The sequence below is a fragment of the Centroberyx gerrardi genome, chromosome 20 (assembly GCF_048128805.1).
Source record: "Centroberyx gerrardi isolate f3 chromosome 20, fCenGer3.hap1.cur.20231027, whole genome shotgun sequence".
NCBI lineage: Eukaryota > Metazoa > Chordata > Actinopteri > Beryciformes > Berycidae > Centroberyx > Centroberyx gerrardi.
This window is the reverse complement of record NC_136016.1, coordinates 11134736-11159749: the sequence shown is the minus strand read 5'-3', so window position 1 is coordinate 11159749 and position 25014 is coordinate 11134736. Positions and strand designations below refer to the sequence as shown.

General features: G+C 43.7%; 1 protein-coding gene across 1 annotated transcript in view; it reads left to right on the top strand.

Annotated features, from left to right (window-relative positions):
* The window catches only part of wnk4a (WNK lysine deficient protein kinase 4a), a 36829-nt gene that overhangs the window by 6285 nt on the left and 5530 nt on the right, over nt 1–25014 (top strand). Inside the window, exons 2-15 of the mRNA XM_071901881.2 lie at nt 7912–8084; nt 8521–8741; nt 8962–9119; nt 12075–12163; nt 12707–12926; nt 14384–14717; nt 15756–15907; nt 16508–16581; nt 18117–18252; nt 18761–18877; nt 20110–20283; nt 22177–22231; nt 22564–22695; nt 24117–24973. Coding sequence (XP_071757982.2) covers nt 7912–8084; nt 8521–8741; nt 8962–9119; nt 12075–12163; nt 12707–12926; nt 14384–14717; nt 15756–15907; nt 16508–16581; nt 18117–18252; nt 18761–18877; nt 20110–20283; nt 22177–22231; nt 22564–22695; nt 24117–24973 — 2892 coding nt within the window. The remainder of the gene's footprint in view (nt 1–7911; nt 8085–8520; nt 8742–8961; nt 9120–12074; nt 12164–12706; nt 12927–14383; nt 14718–15755; nt 15908–16507; nt 16582–18116; nt 18253–18760; nt 18878–20109; nt 20284–22176; nt 22232–22563; nt 22696–24116; nt 24974–25014) is intronic.

Here is a 25014-nt window from a genome sequence, read left to right as displayed (position 1 = left end):
CTGTGGATCGATTCTTTATGCTGGAGACTTTAGCAAGCAGTCCAGGGTTTGTATACATTTTTCCAGCTTGTAGAAATAGTGTTCTGGTGACCCAAATTTTATATTATCACTAGAACTGTTTCCTTTTTTTCAACTGGAGTGGAATGTCAAGCTTATTTCTTATCACTGAGCTTATCTGTGACTCTCTGAATGACATCAGTCTCCATCCTTTGGGAGAATCTTGTATTTACAGTAATCACAGTGGCTCCGTCTTCAAAAAATGGCACAAGTTTGGGATTTATCAAACAAATCTAATGGTCTCAGTAGTGTTTCATTACTTGGCCGGTCTTCCTTGTCTCTTCTTTGATCTGACATGGAACCACATCAAGGGAGTGCATGTGTTACTATCTTCTACTGTGACTGCTGAGCCCAGCACCTCACCCAGATGTCTGTCAGTGAAGCTATCTCCTTCTCCCCCACGTCTACTGATGCACATCAAAGCTATTCATCATAAACACGAGGCCCAGCACACGTGGAAAAATCAGTTGATGCATTTGGGGAAAATAGCTTCACTCCATGGGGTTTTTGGTATTGACAGTGTGTGACTGTATAGCTTTTCCTTTGGAGGAAAACATGTGGTCACTCTGCAGCGTGGGGCCTAGAGAGGCCCAGGTCCCACTTCCAAAACAAATCCACGACCTCTAGTTTAATAGCTGTTGGGGCTATGGGGCCATAGTTGGTAAGGAAAAAGACCGCTCCACAGGGCAACCTCTGGTCATTAGTGAACTGACCATGTGTGTTGGAGTGTGTAGGATAGAGGTGTCAGGAGTGTAAACGTGCTGTAAGTGTATGACGGGTACTGTAATGGTTCTACCTGTTTGGGGTCCGGCACCTTGCAGTGCCCTACAACAAACACTGTAATGTGTTTTCTCAGTCAACAGCAAACAGCAATTTGTATTCCTCCCAGTTCAGATTTATCTTCAAGCTTTGCGGGTTTCTAAAATTGGTGCTCACTTTCATGCTGTCAAAACATCGTATTGGACAGACTCACAAGAGCTGAGTCTCTAGTCTGCTATATAAATCTTTCATGTTGTTGCCGTCCTGTGACAAGAGCACCACTTGCATACCATCACATCGTAAACTATATCCGGTCCCAGTTGGCAGTGGCACTTGATAGCACATCCTTGTTCGTCAGTGTAACACTACGCTACCCAGACTGCAGCCGGGGGTAAAGTGGACTACACATAAACTAGCTTCCAAACATCCAGTCTGAACATCTAGCACCAGCTCAGTGTGTTTCACTTCAGTTAAATGTCTCATCTCGTTCAGTTTGAGATATGTTCATGAAAATTGCAACATAGTAAATTTTTTTTTATTGAATTATGAGGAAAATGAGATTTATGAATGTTGTATGTTTTTACAGATGTTGCAATGCTTTGTATTCACCAGTGAAAACATGGATCTTTAATAAGTTTAACTTCATAAAAAACAACACTAAAAAAATACGTCAAAACTGCCCCTAGATGAAAAGCGCCTCCTCTGCTTGCTGGCTGTTCCAGAGCCTGGGGCCATAACAACTAAAAAAGGCTTTACTGTAACTCTTTCCTGGGCAGACCTCAGTCAAATGGTAGTTGCAAACTCATAGCATATTACTCTGCTTGGAGTCCCAGATGTGTGGGGTTTACTGCATCAGGACAGTTCAGATAGTTTCAGGTAAGTTGTTAACTGTAGAAAACAATACGTATTTGACGTTCAGATACCTGCCTTTGATTGTCCTTGTCCTGTGTGGCAAACACCACCAATCAATGTGGCACCTAAGTAGGCCAAAACAAACCATAAAAAATATTTGCGAATACTATTTGACCCAAGTCTGGTCCGGGTTTTTGGCGCCAGAGGGTCCAAGGAATCCGCTCAAGAGGGACGTATCTCTAAAACCTGCAGATATGCACTGCCCATAACTTGTTTCAGCCTGTAGCCTGTAAGTGGTAGCTGGAAAGATAATGATTGCGAACCATTTGAAACGATTAGGTCTGAGGTGATTAATGCAATCAAATCTAATTTGTTGAGAGTTTGATGATTACATCTGCTAACATTAATGTTTTGATATAATCTGCATATGGGTCTGCCATTAAAAAATGTTTAAGGTAATTAGAAAACCACTGGAAAATTACAGCATCATTTACATGATCGCAAAACAAGATTGGCCCACTTTTTAGCAAATGATACAGCATGTGGATGACCTGATTTCATGTACAATAAAACTATCTACAGAGAAGTATTTTTGACTTTTTAAACTTCAGATTAGTTGTAATTGATGGGAATGACTCCCTGCTGTCCAAAGGACTCTCCTCACCAAGCTTGTGTGTGAGTCTGTGTGCGCATGCATTAATGTTTTTGGCTGGTACAATTGCCTGGCCAGGAGACGCAGTTTAATCAGTTTTAAAAGCCTTGAGGTTCTCCCTGGCCCTTTATTGCAGCAGAAGACGTAACTGTGACGGAACATGACAGGCTGTTAAGTCCTGTGTGCCGGCGCACCAAACACAGAATTATCTTAATGGTCCTCAGCGGAGCGGGCCAAACTTGTGTTGTTTACTTCTGGAAGTGCAAGCATCTCATGTGACACATTACTTGTTTATTGAACGCTAACAAAGCTGCTCCATTAAATAGGCTTTTCACGCCAATGGATATGGGTTGCTAACAATCACACATATTATCTGAGGATGGTAAAATAACTTATTAGCTCAAATCCCCCCAGTTTTGCAAAAAACTTGCCTTTTGTCAGATTTAAAGTTGTGCTATTGATGCAATCTCTGATTGGAGTCAGAGATGAATGTTAGCAATGTTTGTCACCCTAGTAGAAATATTGCTGCCTCATTTAAACGTCATCATATTTGGGTATGAATGCATGACTGAGTTAGACTGTATGAACCATAACTAACCTCTTTTCCACCCCTTTCTGTTTCCCTAAGTCAACTTGTTGGCCTGACTGCACTGCGGTGTTTTTGAAGTCAAAACTCTCACAGGCTATAACTTCCAGGCATCTTGTGATCTCTCTTTGGTTCGCTGGGTCTGCTGGAGAGGACACAGTGTTTGTTCCATTCACACTCTTCCCTTCAGATGTTACGACATTGAGACGACCATTTTATCTATATCTCCGCTGCCACTTAAAAGCTTCCTCCCCTTGCAGTGATATCGGATCAGATGGAAAGCAGAATGTCCTCTTGCCAGCCAACGTGTCTCACAGGTCATCAGACTGTGGCACACTCACCAGCCCAAAGAAAAGTAAATGATCTTGTATAGATTACATTTACCATCACTCAAAATTAAAATTGAGCCATGAATTATTAAATTCTAGTCTTTGATTAGCATGACTCTGAGAAAAGGCCCCTGTGAATTAGTTTTTTATGAGGCCCTACAAGTTTTAGATAAGGCCCACATTGTCCTCTACCCATGTTGGTTTACTCTCATGAGATTCAAGAATTTACTGTAATGGACATGCTTGTCCAGAGCATTTTACAATAAATTGAAGCTGTAGAAAAAGTCTCTATTTGTGAATCCCATAGTCACAAACAGCCTAGTAAGGAACAAGTGCAAAAAGGGACAACAATGCAGTGCTAATAAATGAGAATAATACAGTTGGGTAGGCTGGCAGGGTTCAAAGAAGAGTGACCAGTTAATTCAACAATACAATGCTAGGCTCTAGACAAGGCTATACAAGGCATACTGTAGGTTAAGTGCATCACAGTTTATAGAAGACTATTAACTGAGGTTCCAGTGAGTCACTAAAAGCAGATACCAGACAGTTTAAGAGTAACAGAAGAAACATAAGAATAACAGTCTGTTTAAGAATAACAAAGTAAGTGGGTGGACTGTCAGGCTTAGATCCTGTATCTCTCAGATCTCAAACAAATCAATCTCAATCTCTCAAACAAGGTGATGCAGTACTTTCAGAGACAATTCATACAGTTCAAGGACAGCCTGGCGCATATGCAGTTATCCTACTGTGTATTGAAATAACTAGATTATCATCCTACATCTAGGTTTTTTACTTGTGTAGGTAATTAGCTAGGCGCCACAAGTCGAGTCAGGTTGTCAGTGTGAGAGCAGCAGTCAGAGGGTGGTTTGAGTCCTCAATCCTTATTAGATTAATGGCTAACCTCCCTCTGCCCGCTCCATTTACAGAACATGTCAGGTTTTCCTTGGACAGAGCACACTGGCACCTCAGTTCTTACCTCCGAACATCTGAATGCCACACTGTACCAGTGTGAGCGCCTACGTGCGTGTTCGAGATTTCATACAATGTGTGTGTCAGTCAGGGAAGGACCTCATGCCCCGCAGTGACCTGGTTCGGCACTCATCCTGAATGCAGTCCAGGTCTTAGAGGCGCGTGTGAGCTGAGGTCAAAGCACTTTTTTTTCTCCCTTTGCCTTTAACCTCAATCCAGAGCTTGGCGTGCCAGACGTCACTGCCTCTGACGGACAGTAGTTTAGTACTGCTGAACCCTTGCACGTTCTCTCCTGCCTACACTGTCATCAGGTCTGCATGAACTCTCACCTATAACTGGAGGGCTCCTGACTGTGAGCATCTGGAGCACACAAGGAGTTATGGCCTATTAACAGCACTTTCAATAATAGGTTAAAAGGGAATGGCTTACTATTTAGTCCCTAATAGGGTTCCTACGCAGGTCAGGGAAGTCGGAGAAGTATGTAAAATGAATTTGATCATTTTCAGGACTGGAAAATTTGTGGAATTACACAAAAAGTATAGAAATATGACAGTTACTATAGAGTATGGCCTTGATGGCAGTCCTATTGCCCAGCTACTATTATACATCATATTGAACACCAACCAGACTATTCAAATCCACTGTGGAAAAAGTATGGATATGGAAAATTCATAGAAACCCTGCTTCTAACCCGTAACACACATAGCTGTGGGCTTGATGTAGTGTGATCGAATGAACGCTTTTTCACTTGCCCTACTTTTCTCTCTGTTTTTAGTTAGGATTATTACAGATACCACAGCCTTTCCACACTAACTGGATATTGCACAAGTTATGTTAGGACGTATGTGTTCGAGTATTACATTAGGACAGTGTGAAATAACAATGTTCATTCCCGTATTGAGTCAAAGCGTACACCTGGTTTGGTGCAAATGTTGGCTGACACGTCGTGTTCGTCTCCCGGTTGTCATAATAGGGGCGCTGACAGGGAGTTCTTAATACCAGTGGCTCCTCTACCATCAACACTGCTTATGTAACTCCACTTATGTGGCACCAGGCCCAAGTATTTCCAGCCCCAGCTTTTGCAGACCCCCTACTCAACATACACACCTCCCAGTGGCTAAGAATAAATCATTCCGTGGAAGAGACAAGAGTGACTGAGAGGAAGAAATGAAGTCTTCCATGTCAGAACACATACAAAAAAACTAAAAAATTAAGCAGAGGCTGATTTCACACACGTCTGAATCTAAACAATACTGTTTGCCCAGTTGTCATTTGAAAATGGGGATAGTACATTTAATTTATTGTGATGGACTGCAACAAATAACGGGCATCATTTGGAATGGCTGTGCGGTTTCCCCTGCATCGCTTTGTGTTATGCAATGGGGTTTGGCTTTGTTTTCTGAGTACGGGGAGGGTAGATAGAGACAGGAAAATATCCTGTGGAAAAGTAGGATAAGAAGCCTTGTTCATCTGTCAACAGAGGATTCCTGCAGAGGAAATGCCAGTGGGCCCACCACTGCTTAAATGTCACTGTAAAATATCTTGTTATTATTGAATTGGTTTATTCTCAATTCCAGATAAAGATAGAAATCAACCAAAGAAATAACATTTACTAGATTTGTTTATGTGCATTCCTAAATGACATTGACATGGCTGTTATGGTGTGAGAGCACGAGGAGTCTCAGTTAAATGTAAGCATTATGGTAATTTTCATTTCAGCTATCAGTCACAAGTGCATGTGTTTACTGGTCAGCCTGAAGTTAGCCATCATCACAAACAGTCAGTACAACTGATTTTTTTGCCTTTGTTAATTGTTTCCAATCTGTACTTAATGTTCCACTTTATTCTTTCTGACATTTTCACTAGATACGCAATTCAACAATTACAGGGGTTTATTGAAGACAGGTTTTGATGAGTCACACATAATAATCCCCGATTATCAGCTCCACTTTGTGAAACAGCTCACATTTTATGCTATCCCACATAGAGTTTGCTTCAAATTGCCAGAGAAGGATATTGGTTCTTCCAAGAATTCCCCTGAAGCTGCCAGACCTCTGCACTTTGCATTTTAGTATTTTGTGATTATGCCATGTAGCATGCCGGGCTCTCTAGTAAATCCAGCGGTTTTGGAAGTGTCAGGGTCTCCAAGTGGGTAGGCTGTGTGCCACAGCTAATGCAAGTACACTAGCTTCGTGCTGCAAACAGCCGCCGTTCCTCTTATCCAAAGGAAACATAGCTCTGTGCACAGGAGTCTGATTAACCATGGATGTTGTAGCACATAGATCCATTAAGATATCCAGATGCACACACACACACACACACACACACACACCCCACATCAACACACAAACCCACTGACTCACTCACTCTGGCCCATGCACACACACACGCACACACATACACACAATGATTTGTGCCATGTTGGGTGTGTTGCCATCCTTTTTAGGTACACAGTGATTTCATCTCTTACACCAATAAAACTCAATGTCCAAGCCTGTAACTTGCTGTCTAAGGTCCATAAAGCTCAACCGAGTGTATCAGCATGGAAATACAGACAGTGAAGGCAAATTCAAATGAGGTAGAGGGATAATTGATTTATTCAGAATGTGCGTACAAGGACACTGAAGCACACTGTTCCATCAGTTGCAATAATGCTTACTTGGACGAGGCAGACTGACATTTGCATGATTTAATATCGGTAACCCTGACGAAGCCATTTGCCAAAACGCATTGGTTTTAATTAATAAATGCTTCTTTTTATTCTTCATCCAAGTATGCAAGAAGTTTTCCTTTTTTGCATATTATCCGGTATCTCTGACGGAGGCCGTACGTACGAGGTACAAGCTGTGGCCTGTATTCACATCACAAACTGATCACTATCGACCTAATTATTTACATGGAAAGTAAACCTCATGGTCCGGAGTCTCGTGTTTGAATTGTTGGTGTAATATGACAGTTTGACAGGTGACTGACGTGGGTAAATGGGGTCTAGCGCTGTGTGACTTGAGATAGCCCAGGTCCTCAGACAGTCTCCCTCCTGTGTTGATGCGGCAGCGTAACATGAGCAGCAGTGGCACCTTACTCAACTGGAGTAGAGGAGAGAGAGAGAGAGAGAGAGAGTGAGGAGGGAAAGAGTCGTGGTCAAGTTGATTGTAAACATAAACATACGCACAGCATTTTTCCCAGAAACCTGCCTCAATGCAGGATTCATGGTCCTGAAGTCTCTCAGGAGTTTTCCACTAACCACCCACCACAGGCAGAGTTACTCCAGCCGGAGCTAAATTGGGCCATTCATTCTAGAGGAAGCACAAAAATGGCTTTGTTCGTCCAGCGTGATTGCAGTGTTTGGTTCGGTTTTACATGGCTTTCGGAAACCTCCTCTTTAAATTTGTAAAGTCAGAGCTCCCCTCATTGGAAAAAATCTGATTATGTAACCAGAGGGTCACCCAGATGGATGAACCTGTGGTTTCCAGTCCCACAGCAAGCTCATTAGCTAAAGTAACCGTGATTTATCAAATCCCCCCCCCCCCCCATTTGTATGCTACCCTTATTGCTACCCACTTACATAATCATACATGCCCTGACAAGACCCGACCATTTTTTGCAACAGAGGTACATAGCTATGGTTGTCAACTGTTTGTTCAATTTAATATTTTTTTACTGCTTGTTATTTTCTGACTGAACTGACAGTGTTGTTTCCTCTGCAGACGCGTAAGCTGACCAAGGCAGAGCGGCAGCGCTTCAGCGAGGAGGTGGAGATGCTGAAGGGGCTCCAGCACCCCAACATCGTCCGCTTCCACGACTCCTGGAAGTCCACAGTGAAGGGCCACAAGTGTATCCTCCTGGTGACTGAACTCATGACCTCGGGCACCCTCAAAACGTGAGCCTCTCATTTATAAAACATATCCATTTGGAAAAAAGATCAAAATTCATCATTCGGTGTCTCCAAAATTAAATAGGATGCAGTCTGTAAAAGTGAACCTAAATTAGTTATCCTGCCATTATTAGTTCCAATTTTGTGCTATTTATCATTTTGGAAGAGTAGGTGTCACATTTTTCATTTTCATGTCCTCCATCATAGCAAAGAGGACAATTGTGTCATGTTTGACACTTTCTTTTATAGGGCAGTATGACTAAGGATCAGGGCTTGTTCTCACCTCCAATTTGGATAGAATTTTTTGGGAGAAGTATCAGGAAACTAGTTCAACTTCCTCTTGGATGTCAAAATTAGAGTTGTATCATTTTGCAGTGCTTAAAAGCTTCCTCTTCTCCCAGTGTTTGGATATGTTTAGACTGTCTTCTCTCCTTTGTTTTAGGTACTTGAAGAGGTTCAAGGAGATGAAGCTGAAGCTGCTGCAGCGCTGGAGCCGTCAAATCCTCAAAGGGCTTCACTTCCTGCACACGCGCACTCCTCCCATCATCCACCGGGACCTCAAGTGTGACAACATCTTCATCACCGGCCCCACCGGCTCCGTCAAGATAGGAGATCTGGGCCTGGCCACGCTCAAAAGTGCCTCTTTCGCTAAAAGTGTCATTGGTAAGTGTAAAGTGTGTGTTTACCCAGGTTGGGTGATTTACATACTTTAAATCTCCTTCCACTGATCTTTGAACTGTTCTGAGACAGGTTCCATTTAAATCAACAGGTGCCAAAACTCATCTTTTTTTAACTGCGTCACTGCGTCGAGTTTGACCGTCCTGCACTGAATCTTTAGTAACCGAATTACTATTAACTTTTACGTCTCTCATGTACCTGATAGGAACACCGGAGTTCATGGCCCCGGAAATGTACGAGGAGAAGTATGACGAAGCGGTGGACGTCTACGCCTTCGGAATGTGTATCCTGGAGATGGCCACCTCTGAGTACCCGTACTCTGAGTGCCAAAACGCCGCCCAGATCTACCGCAAAGTCACCAGTGTGAGTAGGAGGAGGAGGAGCTGGCCTCATTTTCTAACATGTATTTAATGTAATCGTCTACATGTGTTTGCGTTCTTCCTTGTGTATAATGGAATCAGAGCAGGGGGGAACCAGGATATCCTGGATGTATGTCTGGATATCCCCATGAATCCTTGGAAGAATTGGGCCCCACATGGAATGAAAGCCCCATTTTATCAATTAAAGGCTCAGATTTGTCCATTACAAGCTCAGGGTGCAGAACCATGCCATAACCTGACCACTTTTCTGTTTTCAACCTACAATCATGACGCATGATAGCAGATGTTTGGCTCACTGATTGCTAGCACCTTCACCATTTCAGAGATCCTATCTAGAAACACCCTAACCCTAACCCTTCTATCATGTTTACTGGGATTGGACATGGTGCTTGAGTGGAAAACTGAGGTGACCTATCGACATTGACATATATAGGATTTCTCTCTAAACTGCTTTTTAAGTCTTGGTGATACAAATTAATACCACTTATTTTTAGAGAGCGCAACTGTATGAGTAAATAAAAACTGTTTACTTCCATCTGTCGGGGCTGAAGACGGCTTGAATCCCAGCCCAGTGCCCTGTTACATAAACTTGATTGTTGGATCCAGCTCATATCTGAAAAACCTTATCCGAAGAAATCTTGTGGGGATTCTCACAAAAAGCCCAGAAGCACAGCGGTGAGTTTTAAGACCAGAGCAACACAGAAGTGGCTGCGGGCTGCCACATTTAGAGCTGCGCTCCCAAGAGCCGAGCTGAGCGATGACGCCACGGTGGGCAAGGGCAGGCGACGGTAGAATTATATGTTTTGGAAATTACGTCTCACTCTTTACTCCACATAGAGAGCTGTGTCTTTATTTCATGTCACAGACAGAAAGCAAACAGAGTCTGATGGAGGCTGTAGACTGAGAAAGTGACAATGTCAGTGAGCCAGAGTGGGTATGGCTCCTCCACACACAAGGCAACAAGCTGCATTGATCACTGGCCATCTCTAATGCTAATGTTCCATTTATAGTCAGAGGAGGATTTTATAAAAATCATTTTAGGTCTGCCTTCTATGATTTGTATATATTTTGCATTTATATACCTGATACCTGAGTTTAATACTATGGAAATGGCCTCTTTCATAGTATGAAACTTATAAACCCTGTATAACTTACAAGATTAATACAGGATTCATAGTAGATTTTTGTAAAGTCTCTAAAGTTACTTGCTATGAAAGGGGCCGCTTGCATAAAGCAAGGAACATAGCTTGACATATGAAAGGTAGAACATATACAAATCTTGTTAGAGTCTTGTAAATCTTTTCCATGTGGGCAGTCACGGCTGTCTGGGGACTTTACTTGGCATCGGTCTTGTTCGTGGCGTGTTTTTACTATACAGCCAACCATTAGGCTCACAGAAAAAAAGAAATACTGTGGGAGAGTGCCTTTTCATATTTCCGTAGGCCGACTTAAGATGTATGGCAGGGAATAGCTGCATAGAGAAGCCACTATAAGCCATAATAATGCTTTATTTTAATTACTTTAGTTCACACCAAAATATATGGATGAGATTCAGAATTGTCCTTAACAATTAAAATATGATACACTAGAGAAGTCAATATGACACTGGCATATTTCTCAACATCTTGTCTAGACATCCGTCATCACAGGAGACATGTATCTGTTGTGTATCAGATCCTCTAAATCACATTTCACATATAAGATAATATAGAACAAATTCCTGTGATTGCACTGGAGAGCTAACCAAACAAATTTTTATGATGTCCCAATTTGTGCTTACATTTGCCAAAGTGGCTCACAGTTATTACTTGCATACATTTCAGTGATTCACAGAGCAAAGCTGCGCTGTGACACAGCAGTGTGTGTGCTCAAAAGATAATAAAAAAAAGTAAATTAACAGCAGCAGTAAATGCAACTTACTTAGTGAATCACCTTTTGTTCCTCGGCAAAACACATGGTGTCATCCAGGCATGAAATGAGAATATCATCCCCTTAGACTCAATAAAATCCTCCCTTCCACTGTCTCACCGCTCTGTCCTTTGTCTCACTTAAACAGGAAGCAGGAATATCTTGAGAAAGTAATTTGTGGTCATAACAAATGAGGAAGCCAGTTATTGTGTGACAGGTTAGGCTTTAAATATGATAACCGAATATATTACATAACATAAACATGTTGCTTGGGCACCCAAGGCCAGACATCTTATTGACCTTGGCTCTTTGTAACAAGGGCAATTTGCTCAGCTTTCTTATCAGTGTTTTTGCAGGGATGCTTGAAACAGTTGCAAGCTAAAACGCTCTCACTCAGCTGCCTCACAGTTGTAGGAAATCGCTGATTACCAGCTGTCATCTTCATATGCTTTCATGGTAACATCCAGGCAGACACACAATGCTTATTACATAATGTAACATACTTGAATAATCCCAACTGACTGTCTTCTATCTTGAGCTAATCCCTTTATAGTTTATAGTTCCTTTATAGTTTCTTTAACTCCAACTGTCATGAGGACACTAAAAGCCCTTGAAGGATTTCTAAAGTGGCATGGGGGGGAGAGGAGTCAAGAAGGAACACCGTGGTCTTTTCCTTTTTGATGAACTCTTGCTCTTGTTCTCCTCTTGTGTTGACATGACTGCAGAGGCTAATGTCATGCTGGCTGGTGGCGGATGTCACCAGCGAAGGGTTACTTTAACATACAGCACAGGTGGGAAGGGCTGTTATTGGTTCAATAGGTTCCTCTGACGTGAGAACAGTGTCCTGCAAGGAAGAGAAGAATCTCATAACTGATAAATTATTCTATTTATCAATCTAATTGCAAATGGCCGAATTCAAGCAATTTGATTGATACTGAATAATAACGGCTCTTCGGAATAGCAACTCTGCTGTTTGTTGGTATGAAGTCCCACAAATTAAATCAATTTTCTCATTTGCTTCTCCTTACAGGGAATGAAACCTGACAGCTTCTACAAAGTCAAAGTCCCAGAGCTCAAAGAGATCATTGAGGGCTGCATTCGTATGAACAAAGATGAAAGGTACCAGTGCCTCTTATGTTGTTATTCTCTAACCAAGCATGAAAACTGAAAACATACACTTTGATCAACAATAATCTAAGAAAAAAGTGCATTAATAATCTATATTGTAATCTCTATGGGATGAATTGTCCTATTTCTTGCCTAGTAAGTAACTCCAATTCTATATTCTATTTGTCCTTTCTATTTTTCCCCAGTACACTGCTGGGAGCTTTGTAGATCACAGTAGACTGTAACAATACATCTTTCATTTGTGTTTCTTGCCCATACATTTTCCAAGCTGTGGGTCACTCAGCAATCCCCCTTTCCCCTCAGAATTAGTTACCCAGTTTTCAGTTTTCTTTAGATTTCTTTAGCGTTTAATCATATATTTCCAAAATTCTGGGTTAAAAAGTTGAACTTCATCTTTATTATCCCCAAGAGTAAATTCTAAGGACCAACGCCCACATGGAGAGAAAAGTATTACCATGTAACGTGAAGAAAAAAAGAGGCCTACTAAAGCTGCTGGGATTAAAGGCAACATACTGATTTCCTTTCCCCCCCCAGGTACACCATCCAGGACCTGCTGGATCACACCTTCTTCCAGGAGAACAATGGCGTGCACGTGGAGCTGGCAGAGGAGGACGACATGGTGAAGTCGGGCCTGAAGCTGTGGCTGCGCATGGACGACACCAAGAAGCTCCACGGGAAGTACAAGGACAACAACGCCATCGAGTTCCTCTTTGAGCTCTACAAGGATGTGCCGGAGGAGGTGGCTCAGGAGATGGTAAGCACATAGAGACAATCTGTTGTGAGGTTGACCTTTGGCCCTGACCAGGGATCTGCGCTACTGACCCAGTTTGTAACTATAGCTATTAGCAGGGGAAATGGTGTAATTGACCCCAGATCAGCATGTGGAAGCAACTTCAGCTAACACCCATATGGAGTCTGTAACCTTGTCATGACCTGTACGGTGTCTCTTTATGTATAGTAATAGCTTTTAGGTTTTATGGGGGAAGGCTTACCCATAAAGAATCTGTCAACACGGAGTCGGTCCTGACCCCAATATGTTTAACACAATTAAGCACCAAATTCCCCTTTCCAGAAGAATGTTCTTGATCAGGATGCTTTGAAGAAATTAGAAATTTGATTGCATGACAGCCTAAATTGGACTTGTATTGTTTCTTGTGGCTAATTATTTTCCTCCTTCAACATTAATATTCCGAGTTGAGTTATTTATTACAGGAGAGGTGTGCACTTCTGGTTCTGTCAACCTAAGGGCAAGGTGTTGATAGTGTTGCGTAGTAAGCATTAACACGCTTACGTATTCCACGGATATTGTGGATATGATATCTGACAAATAAGTATTTACTGTAGATGTAAATACAGATATTCACCTAGATTCGGTGGCACTGAAAAATAAATGGGCTAAGCTAACATTATGTCACAGTGTCTGACAGTGGTGAAAGCTGAAAGAGGAATTCCTCAGTGAGTTATCTGTCTTTTTGACGCTTGACCCCGAACAGTAAAGGCAGGACCACTAATGCACCCCAAGATCATTAGAGTTTTATGGTTCTATTATAATGGCAGAGACATTGACATGTGCTCAGCCCATAAAAGTGGAGAGAACGCCTTGCAGAGTGTGTCAAGGGCACCGTTCAGCATTTAATCATCAGCGTTTCGAAATGTGAGAGCGTGGCTCAGGAAGCAGCCGAGGTCACGTCTTTAATAATATAATGGCTCTCTGGCTTGTTACGAAACAGGTCCTTATGTCCTCCAGACCCCCCCTCCGTAGAGGTCACTTTTAATGAAACTGCAAGCCACAATTCCTTAGCTGTTTACCTCTTCGTGATAGTTTTCATCAAAATCAAATTTGGTATCAGCAGGGGACATCTAGTCCGGGTGATCTGCTGTAATCTGACTATGTGTTGAGAGGCAGATTAGGACAGACTGTCCCACTCTGCTGGACACTGTTCTCTGAGCGTGTGCCGAGATGCCGCACAAGACGCCAACCTGACATGCTCACAACACAGTCAGCGTGTATCGATTTTCTGCAAAACAAATGCTGTTCGCAGAAAATCCTTTGTCACATGAAAGGACTGTTGACGTTGCAGCTTGCGTGGTAAGGTCATTAAGTGCTGCCGACTTGTGTAAATTATCTACAGATTGCGGTAGCACATCTTGGACCGTGACTTATACACATGTGTTACAGTGTTGTGCCCTGACCAACTCTGTGTTATGCAGGTGGTGCTGGGCTTTGTGTGCGAGGCAGACTTCAAGCTGGTGGCCAAGGCCATACGGGACCGGGTGACGACCATCAAGCGGCAGAGGGAAAAGCTGAGGCGGCAGGCGGAGGAACAAAAGAAGAAGCAGGAACAAGAGGCCATAGAGGAAGAGCCCGAGCCTTCACCTAAAGTCGAGAGCCCCACCCCAGCCCAGACGCCTCCGACCCCCATCCTGTCCCCGGTCAACAGCTCGGTGGACTCCGGCGTCAGCTCCAACTTCCCTGCAGAACCAGAGGAGCCCGAAGCAGACCAGCACTTCCACATCCGCCACAACAGCTGCTCCTCCGCTAATTGTGAGCAAAGTAACATAACATCCCATAAGCCCTTTGGTGGAGGCTTTAATCCAGACTGCCTCACAGCACCATGAATCCTTGCATTGTTAGTATGGGGGCCCCAGTGGGAAGTGAACCCCTAAACCTGTCAGTGTTAGTACCATGGCTTACCCACTGTGTGTGTGTGTGTGTGTGTGTGTGTGTGTGTGTGTGTGTGTGTGTGTGTGTGGTATGTATTTATAAGATGGTTGATGATGTCTCCCTACTCCTTATGCAACAAAGAAACTTTAGAGTGCATGATAGACTGCTTATTGAAATATATACTCACTGTATTGTTAAATATTTTCCTGTTTCCTAAAATGACTAAATAAGTTAATAAAATTACACTGCTGCTGCTAATCATTATTATTATAAAAACTGTATACCTACATTTAAAACTGTATACATCATACATCATCTCTTGGTCGTGTGTGTGTCAGATGGGTCTATCAAGCTTGAACTTTAGCCCTCAATAATGGAACATCTCAATTGGTTGCGTTCCGGAAATGCAGTCTGTCACACACTCTGCAGGCAAATATTTTTCGCTGCATTAGGTGTACTGAACTTTACTTGTACTGGATAGCAAGTCATTTAGATCTCAGAGCGCGTGGGAGGCTTACAGTGAAATGTGAAACTGTGGATAACTGAATTATTCAGGCCCTGTAAATCTTACCTCATTAGGTGTGTGTGTGTGTGTGTGTGTGTGTGTGTGTGTGTGTGTGTGTCCTGTAATGTAGTTGTTGCCACGATCAGAAAGACAATCCAAATATTCTCACTGTAGATCCCAGTGAATCACTTTAATCTAGTCTAAATACATCCAACCTCTGTTTTCTCCATCGTGTTTATAGAACAGTGCTAATCCATAATGAAACCCTCTGTGAACTGTATAGATGTGTGTGTCAGTCAGGGTCATCAGGTGTGTGTGTGTGCCTGCCTGTGTGTGTGTATGGTACAGTATGTGTCAGTCAGTCAGGCCGCGGTTGGTCACATGCTAATGGCTTATGTGCTTTGTTGTAACAGCTGACTGTGAGACGGACGGCTATCTGAGCTCCTCGGGGCTTCAGGACCCCCTGGAGGCCGGCAGCCTCAACGCTCCCCTGACCCCTCCCACCACACACACCGGCACCCCGCCTGCAAATGGCCTCCCCATCCCGGCCCTCCGCTTCCCCTCGGTGAGTGGCCTCAATAAAGAGCTTGTTATCAAAGTAGAGGGCTGGTGGTGGCGGGGAAGGGGATGACTTGCAAATGTTTACTAGCCCTCTTTCCTCAGCTTTACTTTGTCCAACACTGTACTGAGGTATGGTTATTTAAGCAATAAATGGTTTAAAAATAGCTTGTTGCTTTTATAAAATGGCAGTAACACAAATGGTGGAAACATTTTGTATTTTCAATTAATAACAATTGTGCATATTTCAATCAACAGTTATATGATCACAGATGAGTGTTTACTGTATTTATTTGAATGGTTTCAAATGGGACTGGAACTATCTGTTTGATAAACTGATATTTATACCCTACTTTGATCAGAATCAGTCAAAAGTTGACTGTTGGTATTTTTTTTTTAGTTAATGCTACATTGACTATTAAGCCATTTGTTTATAGCGATATCAGGTGTAAAGTACTTATATGGAATGCTTCTGCACTTAAAATAGAGTATATGGAAAAAGTTTCTTGTCTTATCCATCTGTACTCTGGCTCAAAAAGGAAGGAAAAAAGAGAATGAAAGTCTGTTGCCATTCATACCTAACAGTATCCCTCGTTTCTATTCATAGAGTATTGCAGTATCCAACAACACAGAACATGGCAACTCGGGGCCCCCCAGTGGCTTCAGCTCTCCTGTGGACAGGTAAACTCCTTTCTCTTCACACCCCTCTCTTCACTCTGCTCTCTTTTTTCCATCTAAGCAACAGTGGAGGTCAATAGTCAATAGTCCCTCCTTAATGAAGTTAGAGCACCTGAAAATCAATATGAATCTAGCCTAAATGTCTGGTGTTCCCCACATAACTCCTCCTCCACATCTGTGTGGCTGCGACAACAGGCCTGAGGCAATCGGCAGCCCCTTCTGTGTTTTTCCTATAGTGAGGCAGAGTGGACCCTTGCAGGTTTCTGTGACTGGGTCTCAGATGTTATGGAGGCTCTGTTTTCCACGCTGGTGGTATGTGAGCAGAGAGAGGCTTTACTCTCAGCGTGAGAGCCAGCGATGGGCGGGCAGATGGGGGTCCATCCTCTGTTCTAAGAGTATAATGTTTCATAACATCTCTTAGGCATGCACTACCTGAGATCCTATACATATTGTGCGCATAAATCTGTATTGTGATTTTTTCCATTCTTGGATCAAAAAGTATTGCTTGTTTTCATTTTCTTGAAGTACCAGATGGGTGGAGTTTACGATATATTATAGGACTGTACAGTACTTACAGGACAATACAGTGACTGTCGGACTATTTCACAGTTTGTTTAGTACACTTTCTATGATTTCTATGACACTATCCAACTTGTGCCTGATGTGGATCTAGTGCTCTAAGTAGGCAGGTCTGGTTGAGTATCATGTTTCATAACAGCTTAGGCATGCACTATTTAGGATCCAATACATACGCATAAGCTTCTATCCATAGCGCTTAATTCTTCCCCTGGGAGTAGTCCTGCCTTGCTGGTCAGCAGTATTGCATTTCAGAGCTGCACAGTACACACAAAACAGAAACATCACAGTATAAACAAGAATTAAACACAAACGCTGGATCTTATTTCGTCTAATTTCCATGTACTCAATGTTTAGCGGTGAAAACAAGCTTTACTTTGAACTAAAGTTACCCATGAGGTGGAGATTTTAAATAGAGATGTAGTGGACGCTGCCAACCAGTAGGCCTGTAAATGTTTGCTGGCCTTAGTGGAGAGGTGGATGGAGGGAATCAGTGACCACAGCGATCCAAAAAGACCCAGGAGACGCAATTAGCTGAACCAAAGCTTTTTATAAAATACACTGAATGTACTCCAGTTCTCCGAAACCTAAAACTTGTTCATTGTATAAATACAACAGATCACGTGGATATGTTGTTTGTTTCCTATGAATGAATACAGCTTTCTATAGGCTCTGAACAGGCCTTGTGAAAGTGTATTGTCAGCCCTGAAAACCATCCAACTGGCCCATACTTCAGCCCAGTAACATCTCACTGTAACACATCAAGACTTTATTTGACATATCAGGGGTCTGCTTCTTTCTGTGCGCAGCGCCAGGACAGTCGGTCTTGATGGATAGTCAATTCCTTTTGTCGCTTCTGTCCCGGATGATGTATTAGCTTCTAAATTGCTGTAGGAGGAATGTATCAGTGGCTTTTGTAACCGTTGGACATATTTAGTAACACAGAATCCATCTCTTTGCAGCTACGCCTCCGACGTGACTTCGGGGTTGAGCGACGGCTACGAGGGCCTATCAGAGAAGAGCGGGAAAACAGCTGCCAGGCGAACGGCTGGGAAGCTGTTCAGGAGGAGGGCCCGGTCCAGGCTGCGCATCACAGGGGTACAATAAATCAAACGCTTTGTTTAATTACAACACTGTGAATGGATGCATTTATGCACATCATAAACAAATAAATCAGTTGGCTGAATTGGATCATTGAATTAGTGGATGCATTTTACTTTAGAGTGAGCGGTGAAGCTACACCCTGATTATGTAATCTTATCGGTAGTTATGGTGTTCTTCCCAAAGCAACCACAGTACATTTCTTTTGTGATCAGGACACACTGTGGTCTCTTAAGGAAGCAGAGACAAACAGATCATGCTGACCCACTTGTGCATACTGGAGATAGTACAACACACACACATACTGTACTTATCCACATGTGCACAGAGTGGATAGTACAACACACACACACGCGCATTCTCACACATGTAGCTACACACACACACACACACACACACACACACACACACACACACACTGTTCTTTCTCTGTTTTACTTTGCTCAGTGTTTTTAGATGGTAAACACACATCCCTCATCACCATCGATCCTGTCTGTGTCTGCAGCTCTCTGATAAAGTGGACCGGGTGGTGGAGTGTCAGCTGCAGACCCACAATGACAAAATGGTTACCTTCAAGTTTGACCTGGATGGAGATAATCCTGAGGACATCGCTGGTGTCATGGTGAGTCACTGCTGCTTGGTCTTTGCCCATGCAGTGATGATATTTAGAACAGGTTTGAAATAAGGTAGGGTAATTACTTGGGTGATTTTATTACCTCTGCCAAGCAGGTTATGCTTTCACCCCTGTTAGTTTGTTTGTCTGTCTGCCTGTCAGCAGGATATCTCAAAAACTTTTTACTATGGGATTACTATGAAACTAATGGAGACAGAGACATGACTCCAATTCCTAATGGGATGTTTGCAGGGTCAAGAAATCAATTCAACTTTATTTTTTATTTAAGTGATTGGAATGATGTCTTTGGGTGTAACAGCAAGTTGGAGAATTGTTCAGCATTGTTGGAGGTGTGCTTTCTGAGTGCCTCATAATTATTCAGCTGAATTGAAAGATGTAAATGAATGAATTGGAACAAGAAAATGAAAAATGTTTTGCACAGTATAACAGCGGTCACCATTGTTCGTTTTTTACAGGCGTTATCAATTTTAGAAGACTGAACCTCTTGTAGAGCTTGTACAAAAATAAACAAATGAAAGACTGTATCAGTTTACTGATATAGTGAGCTGATAGTCTCCATGGCAGATTCATCTATCTTGGCTGACTGTACACACTATTCCTTCTGCTTCCAGTTAACAGCCTTCTGCTTGTCACTGCTAGCTCGTGCTGATATTGTATCTAACTTATTGGGAAGTGAGTGATACAGATAAGCAGCCCCGTCCCGAGTGTCATTAGGGCATTATTGCAGTCCTGGGTGTGGGGAGGCAGTGTACACACAAGAGCTCGTGTAAGGAAGACGTGATGAGGCAGCGTGTTTCTACTGCTGTGCGTGTACCAGCACTTTTTGTTCACTGAATGTACTGTTTATTCTGACTCTAAAATACAGTGGGCTTTTGTTTACTTGGTCTTGGCTCAGTAGGGGCTCCAGGCGTCATAAGAGCCCCCGCGGTTATTAGTGCAATACTTAAATGAGCTGAATTATACCATGCTGACAGGAGACGGTCACCACACCCAGCCCACAATTCACAGCAGCACTCAAAACCGCCTGAATATGCAAAACCCGAAACCTCCCCTAACAAACTGCTGTATTGTGGATGTTACACAAGATGAGCACAATTTATGCGTTGCGTCAGCACAATAAACAATGGCTGAGGGAAGGTGGGTGGGTGTGTGTTTTGGGTGGGCAGATGGATGGATGCATAGATGGACATACAAACATGTATTCTTCTTTTGTCTTCAAGGTGCACAATGAATTCATCCTGCCGTCAGAGAAGGAGGGCTTCATCCACCGCATGGGTGACATCATCAAGCGGGCGGAGGCTCTGATGGCGAAAGAACAGTCTGTTCATTCCAGCGGGCACGGACCTCCCCGGCCTCCTTTCCACAACGGAGTTAACTCATTGTCTTCCTCACAGGTCAGAAACAGTACCTGTTCAATTCCAGCAATCCACATCATCGCATTGTCAGTCGAGAACAAAGGAAGTACAGCTACTGACTGTATGTTTTATTGTGCTGCCTGATCATCATAAATTGCATCAACCATAGTGTGTCCAGCTGTGCTTATCTCAGGCAGACCCATAAATCTGTCCCAGAACCCTTCAATAGAGTGTTTGGTACACTGTCCACAGTGGCCCTCTAGGGACCTGCCCTTAGAGATAGGGAGTTGAGGACATTGTGTCCTCAAATCCACCTGAGGTAACACTCTAATTATGAACATGATACTACTAAAAGCACTCATGTCATAAAACCCTGTGATTTGTGGAAAAGTACCCAGCGGCCCTTTTTTTATTATTGTTCATTCCCACATCCATCTCCATCTCTAAATCCTCCTCAGCCCCTACACCATAATGAACTTTCCAGCATACCTGCCCACATTGAATGGGGAAAATAAAGGAGATTTTCTATTTGGTCTTATTAAGCCTTACTGAAAAGATCAAGATTCTGTGAAAAATTTAACTATAAAATGAGCAAGCCTCCCAGTAAGTAATGGAGAGTTAGCAGCAATGCCATCCAGTGCAGGAGATGACTTAATGCTCAGTCAGATTGGTCTGCTCAAGGTAGAGGAGGATCTGTTCTGCCAGGACATGTTCCACTCTGTAGAACAAAAAGAACACAATCTCCCTGTGCCCTCCAGTAAAAAAAAAAACAAGATCCAAGATGTTCATAAATGATGGAGTCTAGAACAATGTGTGGTTTCATGTAGGACATGAGGCCGGTAAGAGTAGTAAACCTCTGCCCCCACCTACCTACCTCACTCAGCCCCCACCGTGGTTCCGACCTCCTGGCTACATAATTACCCATGGCTGCCATGGACAAATCTCTCCTGGCTGCACTCCAAGACCTGATTGAAAACAGGTCATGGACCACATCCCCTAAGACCCCCTATGGCCGCGCTCTCCAGCTATTTGCATCCTCCGCCCAAAAAAACAGAGGGAGCTAGTTAAGTCAGGAAGAATGCAACCTGCAAGCCTCGAGACCCATCTAGCTATCTCTATTCTGGCTGTAGTGCGTCTGAGGGGAGGTGCTATTCTGAGAGATATTGTTTATAAATGGATGGACTCCCTGGAAAGCCGCGCTTGTCTCGCTGTTGCTCGTTTCCTCTACCCACCACGTGAACATGAAATTCAGGAACGAACTCACAGCTTCTTCGACTCGCAGCCGTTGTTACAGATTGAGCCAATTTAGAAGGGTCTGTTATCCAGATTATGGAGGTTAAATGACTTGCCGTAAAGTGAACTTGGGTGAATGCGTAAAGAGGCCTTAATGGTTATCTTAATTGGTGTTTATTATGGAAACATTTCTCGCCAAATGAACAGTAACTTCTTGCCAGTCTCATCACTAGAGATGGAAAGAAGATACTTTATTGTCAATTGTAATTTGTTTCTGTTTTGCGTCGATAGAAACACACATAATACACACTGTACTCATTCACTGTACCTCAGAGGTCACACCTCAGGGTCGCCTGCCGTGCAACCTGAAGCATCCTATGTTTTAGTGCCTTGCTTAAGGACACTTCAGCAGCAACAGGCACCACCACCTATTGGTACTGGGGATTAAACCAGCAAAGTAGTTTTGTACTGAAGCTAAAACATTTTATAATTAGAGAGTCACTGTTCAACTGAAATATGAGCTACACTGTGTTCTCTTCTCTCTCTGTATCCTCTTATGTAAAAGAAAAAAATCCTTCAATTATGCACTATTAAGCACTTTCTACATATACATTTTTGTCAATAATGGATACAACTCAACTATAACTCAATTATGTGTTTGTATTGGTGTGATACTGAGGTTGATGTACTCTCTTACAGCCTAATCTGCATAGTCACAGCCTGCCTCGAACACACTCCTCCTCCTCTCTGCCTGGTAAGTCACAAATCTGATAAGATAAGATTAACTTTATTGATGTCTGAGGGGAAATAGGGTAATTGGATGCTCTAAAAGATTAAACATGATATGAAACTGAAAGTGAATGGATGCCTTAGGACTCTGCCCCCTGCTCTTTTTTACCCATTTCATGAAATTCTGAGTTACAGCAAGTAAAATTAGGTGGCTGTGAAACTCCATGAAGACTCTGCTGTCTTCCTTATAGCATGTTAGATGAGCATGCATGTCTTTGTTGCACGTCTTGTCTGTTATTTGTTTTCTCTGTGCATTTTCTGTGCGTGCTTCATGCATGTGTGTGTGTCTTGTCTTAGACTTCAGTGAGGCTAACCCGAGTGTAGGGGTACGTGGCTCTCCCCCGGTCCCCACTGGAGACTTCTTCAATGCAGACATTACTTCACCTGGGCGACCTCTAATACGCTCACAGTCTTTCCACAACGCCCCAGGTAAATAGCCCTCCGCCCCTCCCTCTGGTCCTATGTGAAGAGTCCTAGCATTGTTTACTGTTTCACCACACAGCAAAACTGTTACAGTTCTTTGGCAAAGAATAACTCAGAGCGAAGCCCAGCTACCTCATAAAAACCTCACCCCCCCCTCCTCAGGGCCCTTTCTTGGTATTGTTCAGGCATTTGCATGGCGCCATCCACCTTCCCCACACCTCAAAGCCTGGGTCTGTGTCAGCCTTGCAGCAGGGCCTCTTGGGTAATTACCTCACCTGAAGGGCGCTTTCTGGCTTTTAGGGAGATGTGAATGCTGTCCCTGTGAAGCATGAGCTTTTCTCCAGTGCTGCGATACTCTGCAACATCTGTTTGCCAGCACAAACTCCTACAGAATTTCCAAGAAAGCCTCCTCCCACGCCAAAGTCTCTCTCTCCCCACAGGAGGAGCATTTGAAGTCAATTACAGAACGCACAACCCCCCCACACACACTCCCCCAGCGTCAGCCTCGGAGGCCATCTGAACATCCCCGCTCCCTGTTGTCTGTGTCCTCTCTCTGCTGGATACCCGCTGCATGGTCGCTTTCGCAATGCCTCTTGGCCGCCCGCCGCCTTTATAGAGTGTTGCCTAACCTATGTTTCCATCAGCATGGAAATAGAAGAGGCTGGTTTACCTCATCAACAGGAGGCGTGGTTTATAACTGTAGAGCCATTGTTGAAGTAAATGTCAAATCAATGGATGGGGCAAGAATATTGGCATCCTGACTATTCCCCAAGGAGTGATCTAGAAATCCTGACTGTTCTACACTCACAATCAGACCCAAACAGTTGTGTACTCACACATGTGTTCCATTTAAACCCCCCTAAAATGTCATACGTAAAAGCCTCCCTCGCTTCACTGAGGCTGAATCCCTCACAGCCGTCTATGGCCTGTGCACAACCGCTCTGGCTTACAACGGCAATTACAGACAGATACTGTGTTAAACAAAACATCTCTGTTCACCATGGAAACCCGTCTTTTTAAAACACAGGAGGGATTTATGCTCCAAATGACTTATGCCTTGGCAGGGGGCAAAAGGAAGAGCTGGACTGAGCAAAACCTGAGGAGAGAGGAAGAAAGAGTGATATAACTTGTCTCTCTAGGTCAACTCTGTCCAATATTCCATTGCAACTGTGGAGGGGTGTTCCTCCTAAAATTATCCTACTTAGGTGTTCTGACGTAGGCTACCAGTTAAAATTGGGACATTAAGAACCTTTTCAGTGTGTTTTTCTTACACAAAATTTTCCAACAGTTTATAGTAAGTGACAACAGTAAATGATTTGCTGCAAACTACAGATTAAAACATTGATGATTTTCATTTTGTGTACCAGGGGCTCCCCTTCATACTAACTACATATTAAAACATTGCTGATTTTCTTTTTGTGTTCCAGGATCTCCCCTTCATTATCAACAACACCACCACCCTGCCTCTCTCCTGCCCCACCACCAGCACTACCACTTGCCCTACATGGGCCACACACACTTCCCATTCCCATACCCAGCATCCCCGGGTTCCCCCAAGCCAGCAGGGCTCCATCCTCCCCTCACACGTGTAGCCAGTAACCCCACCTTCCCTTCTGTCCCTTCCCCGGCCCCAGGGTCCCCCGGCCCTCTGAACGAGACCCCGAGTCCAGGCAGCAACGAGGGCGTCTCCATCTCCCCACCTTCACATCAACATCCCAATATGTGGCCTCCCCACACCCAGCCCCTCTTCTCCCTGGCCAATGTCATCTCCATGGCCATGAGCATGGCCCAGTCTTTCATTCCTCCCGCAAGCATGCCTGCCCAGGGAATGCCCTCCCTCGCTGGCTTCCACCCCCAGCTATCCCCTCACATGGCTCCTCAGTCCGGTTACCCCTCAGTCTACCCACCACATTACCAGACTTCCTCAATGGAGGTTCCGTACCCCACAGGGGGCATCCCAGGGCAGCATGGTGTCTACCACAGCCCTGAAAATATGCCTCAGACAGATGGATCCGGGTATCCTCAGAGCGGACATCCCACTTGGTCGCATCCCATCTCTTCCCCTTCCATGCCTTCCACCCCTCCGCAGGTTCCTCAGGAGTCTCCGCAGCAGGCTGGATTCTCCAGCCACCCCGGCCTGACCCAGGAGGACAGTCTCCACAACTACATGGTCTCTTACCCGGCGCAGGCTCCGGCCCAGGCCAAAACCAAGTGTGATCAAGGCTCCAGTTCAAACTCCTCTTCAGAACTTTCCCCATCACCCCCAGAGAGCCCAGAAAGTACTGTGAGTCACCATTAGTTACTCTTATTTCAGAGTTTATATCA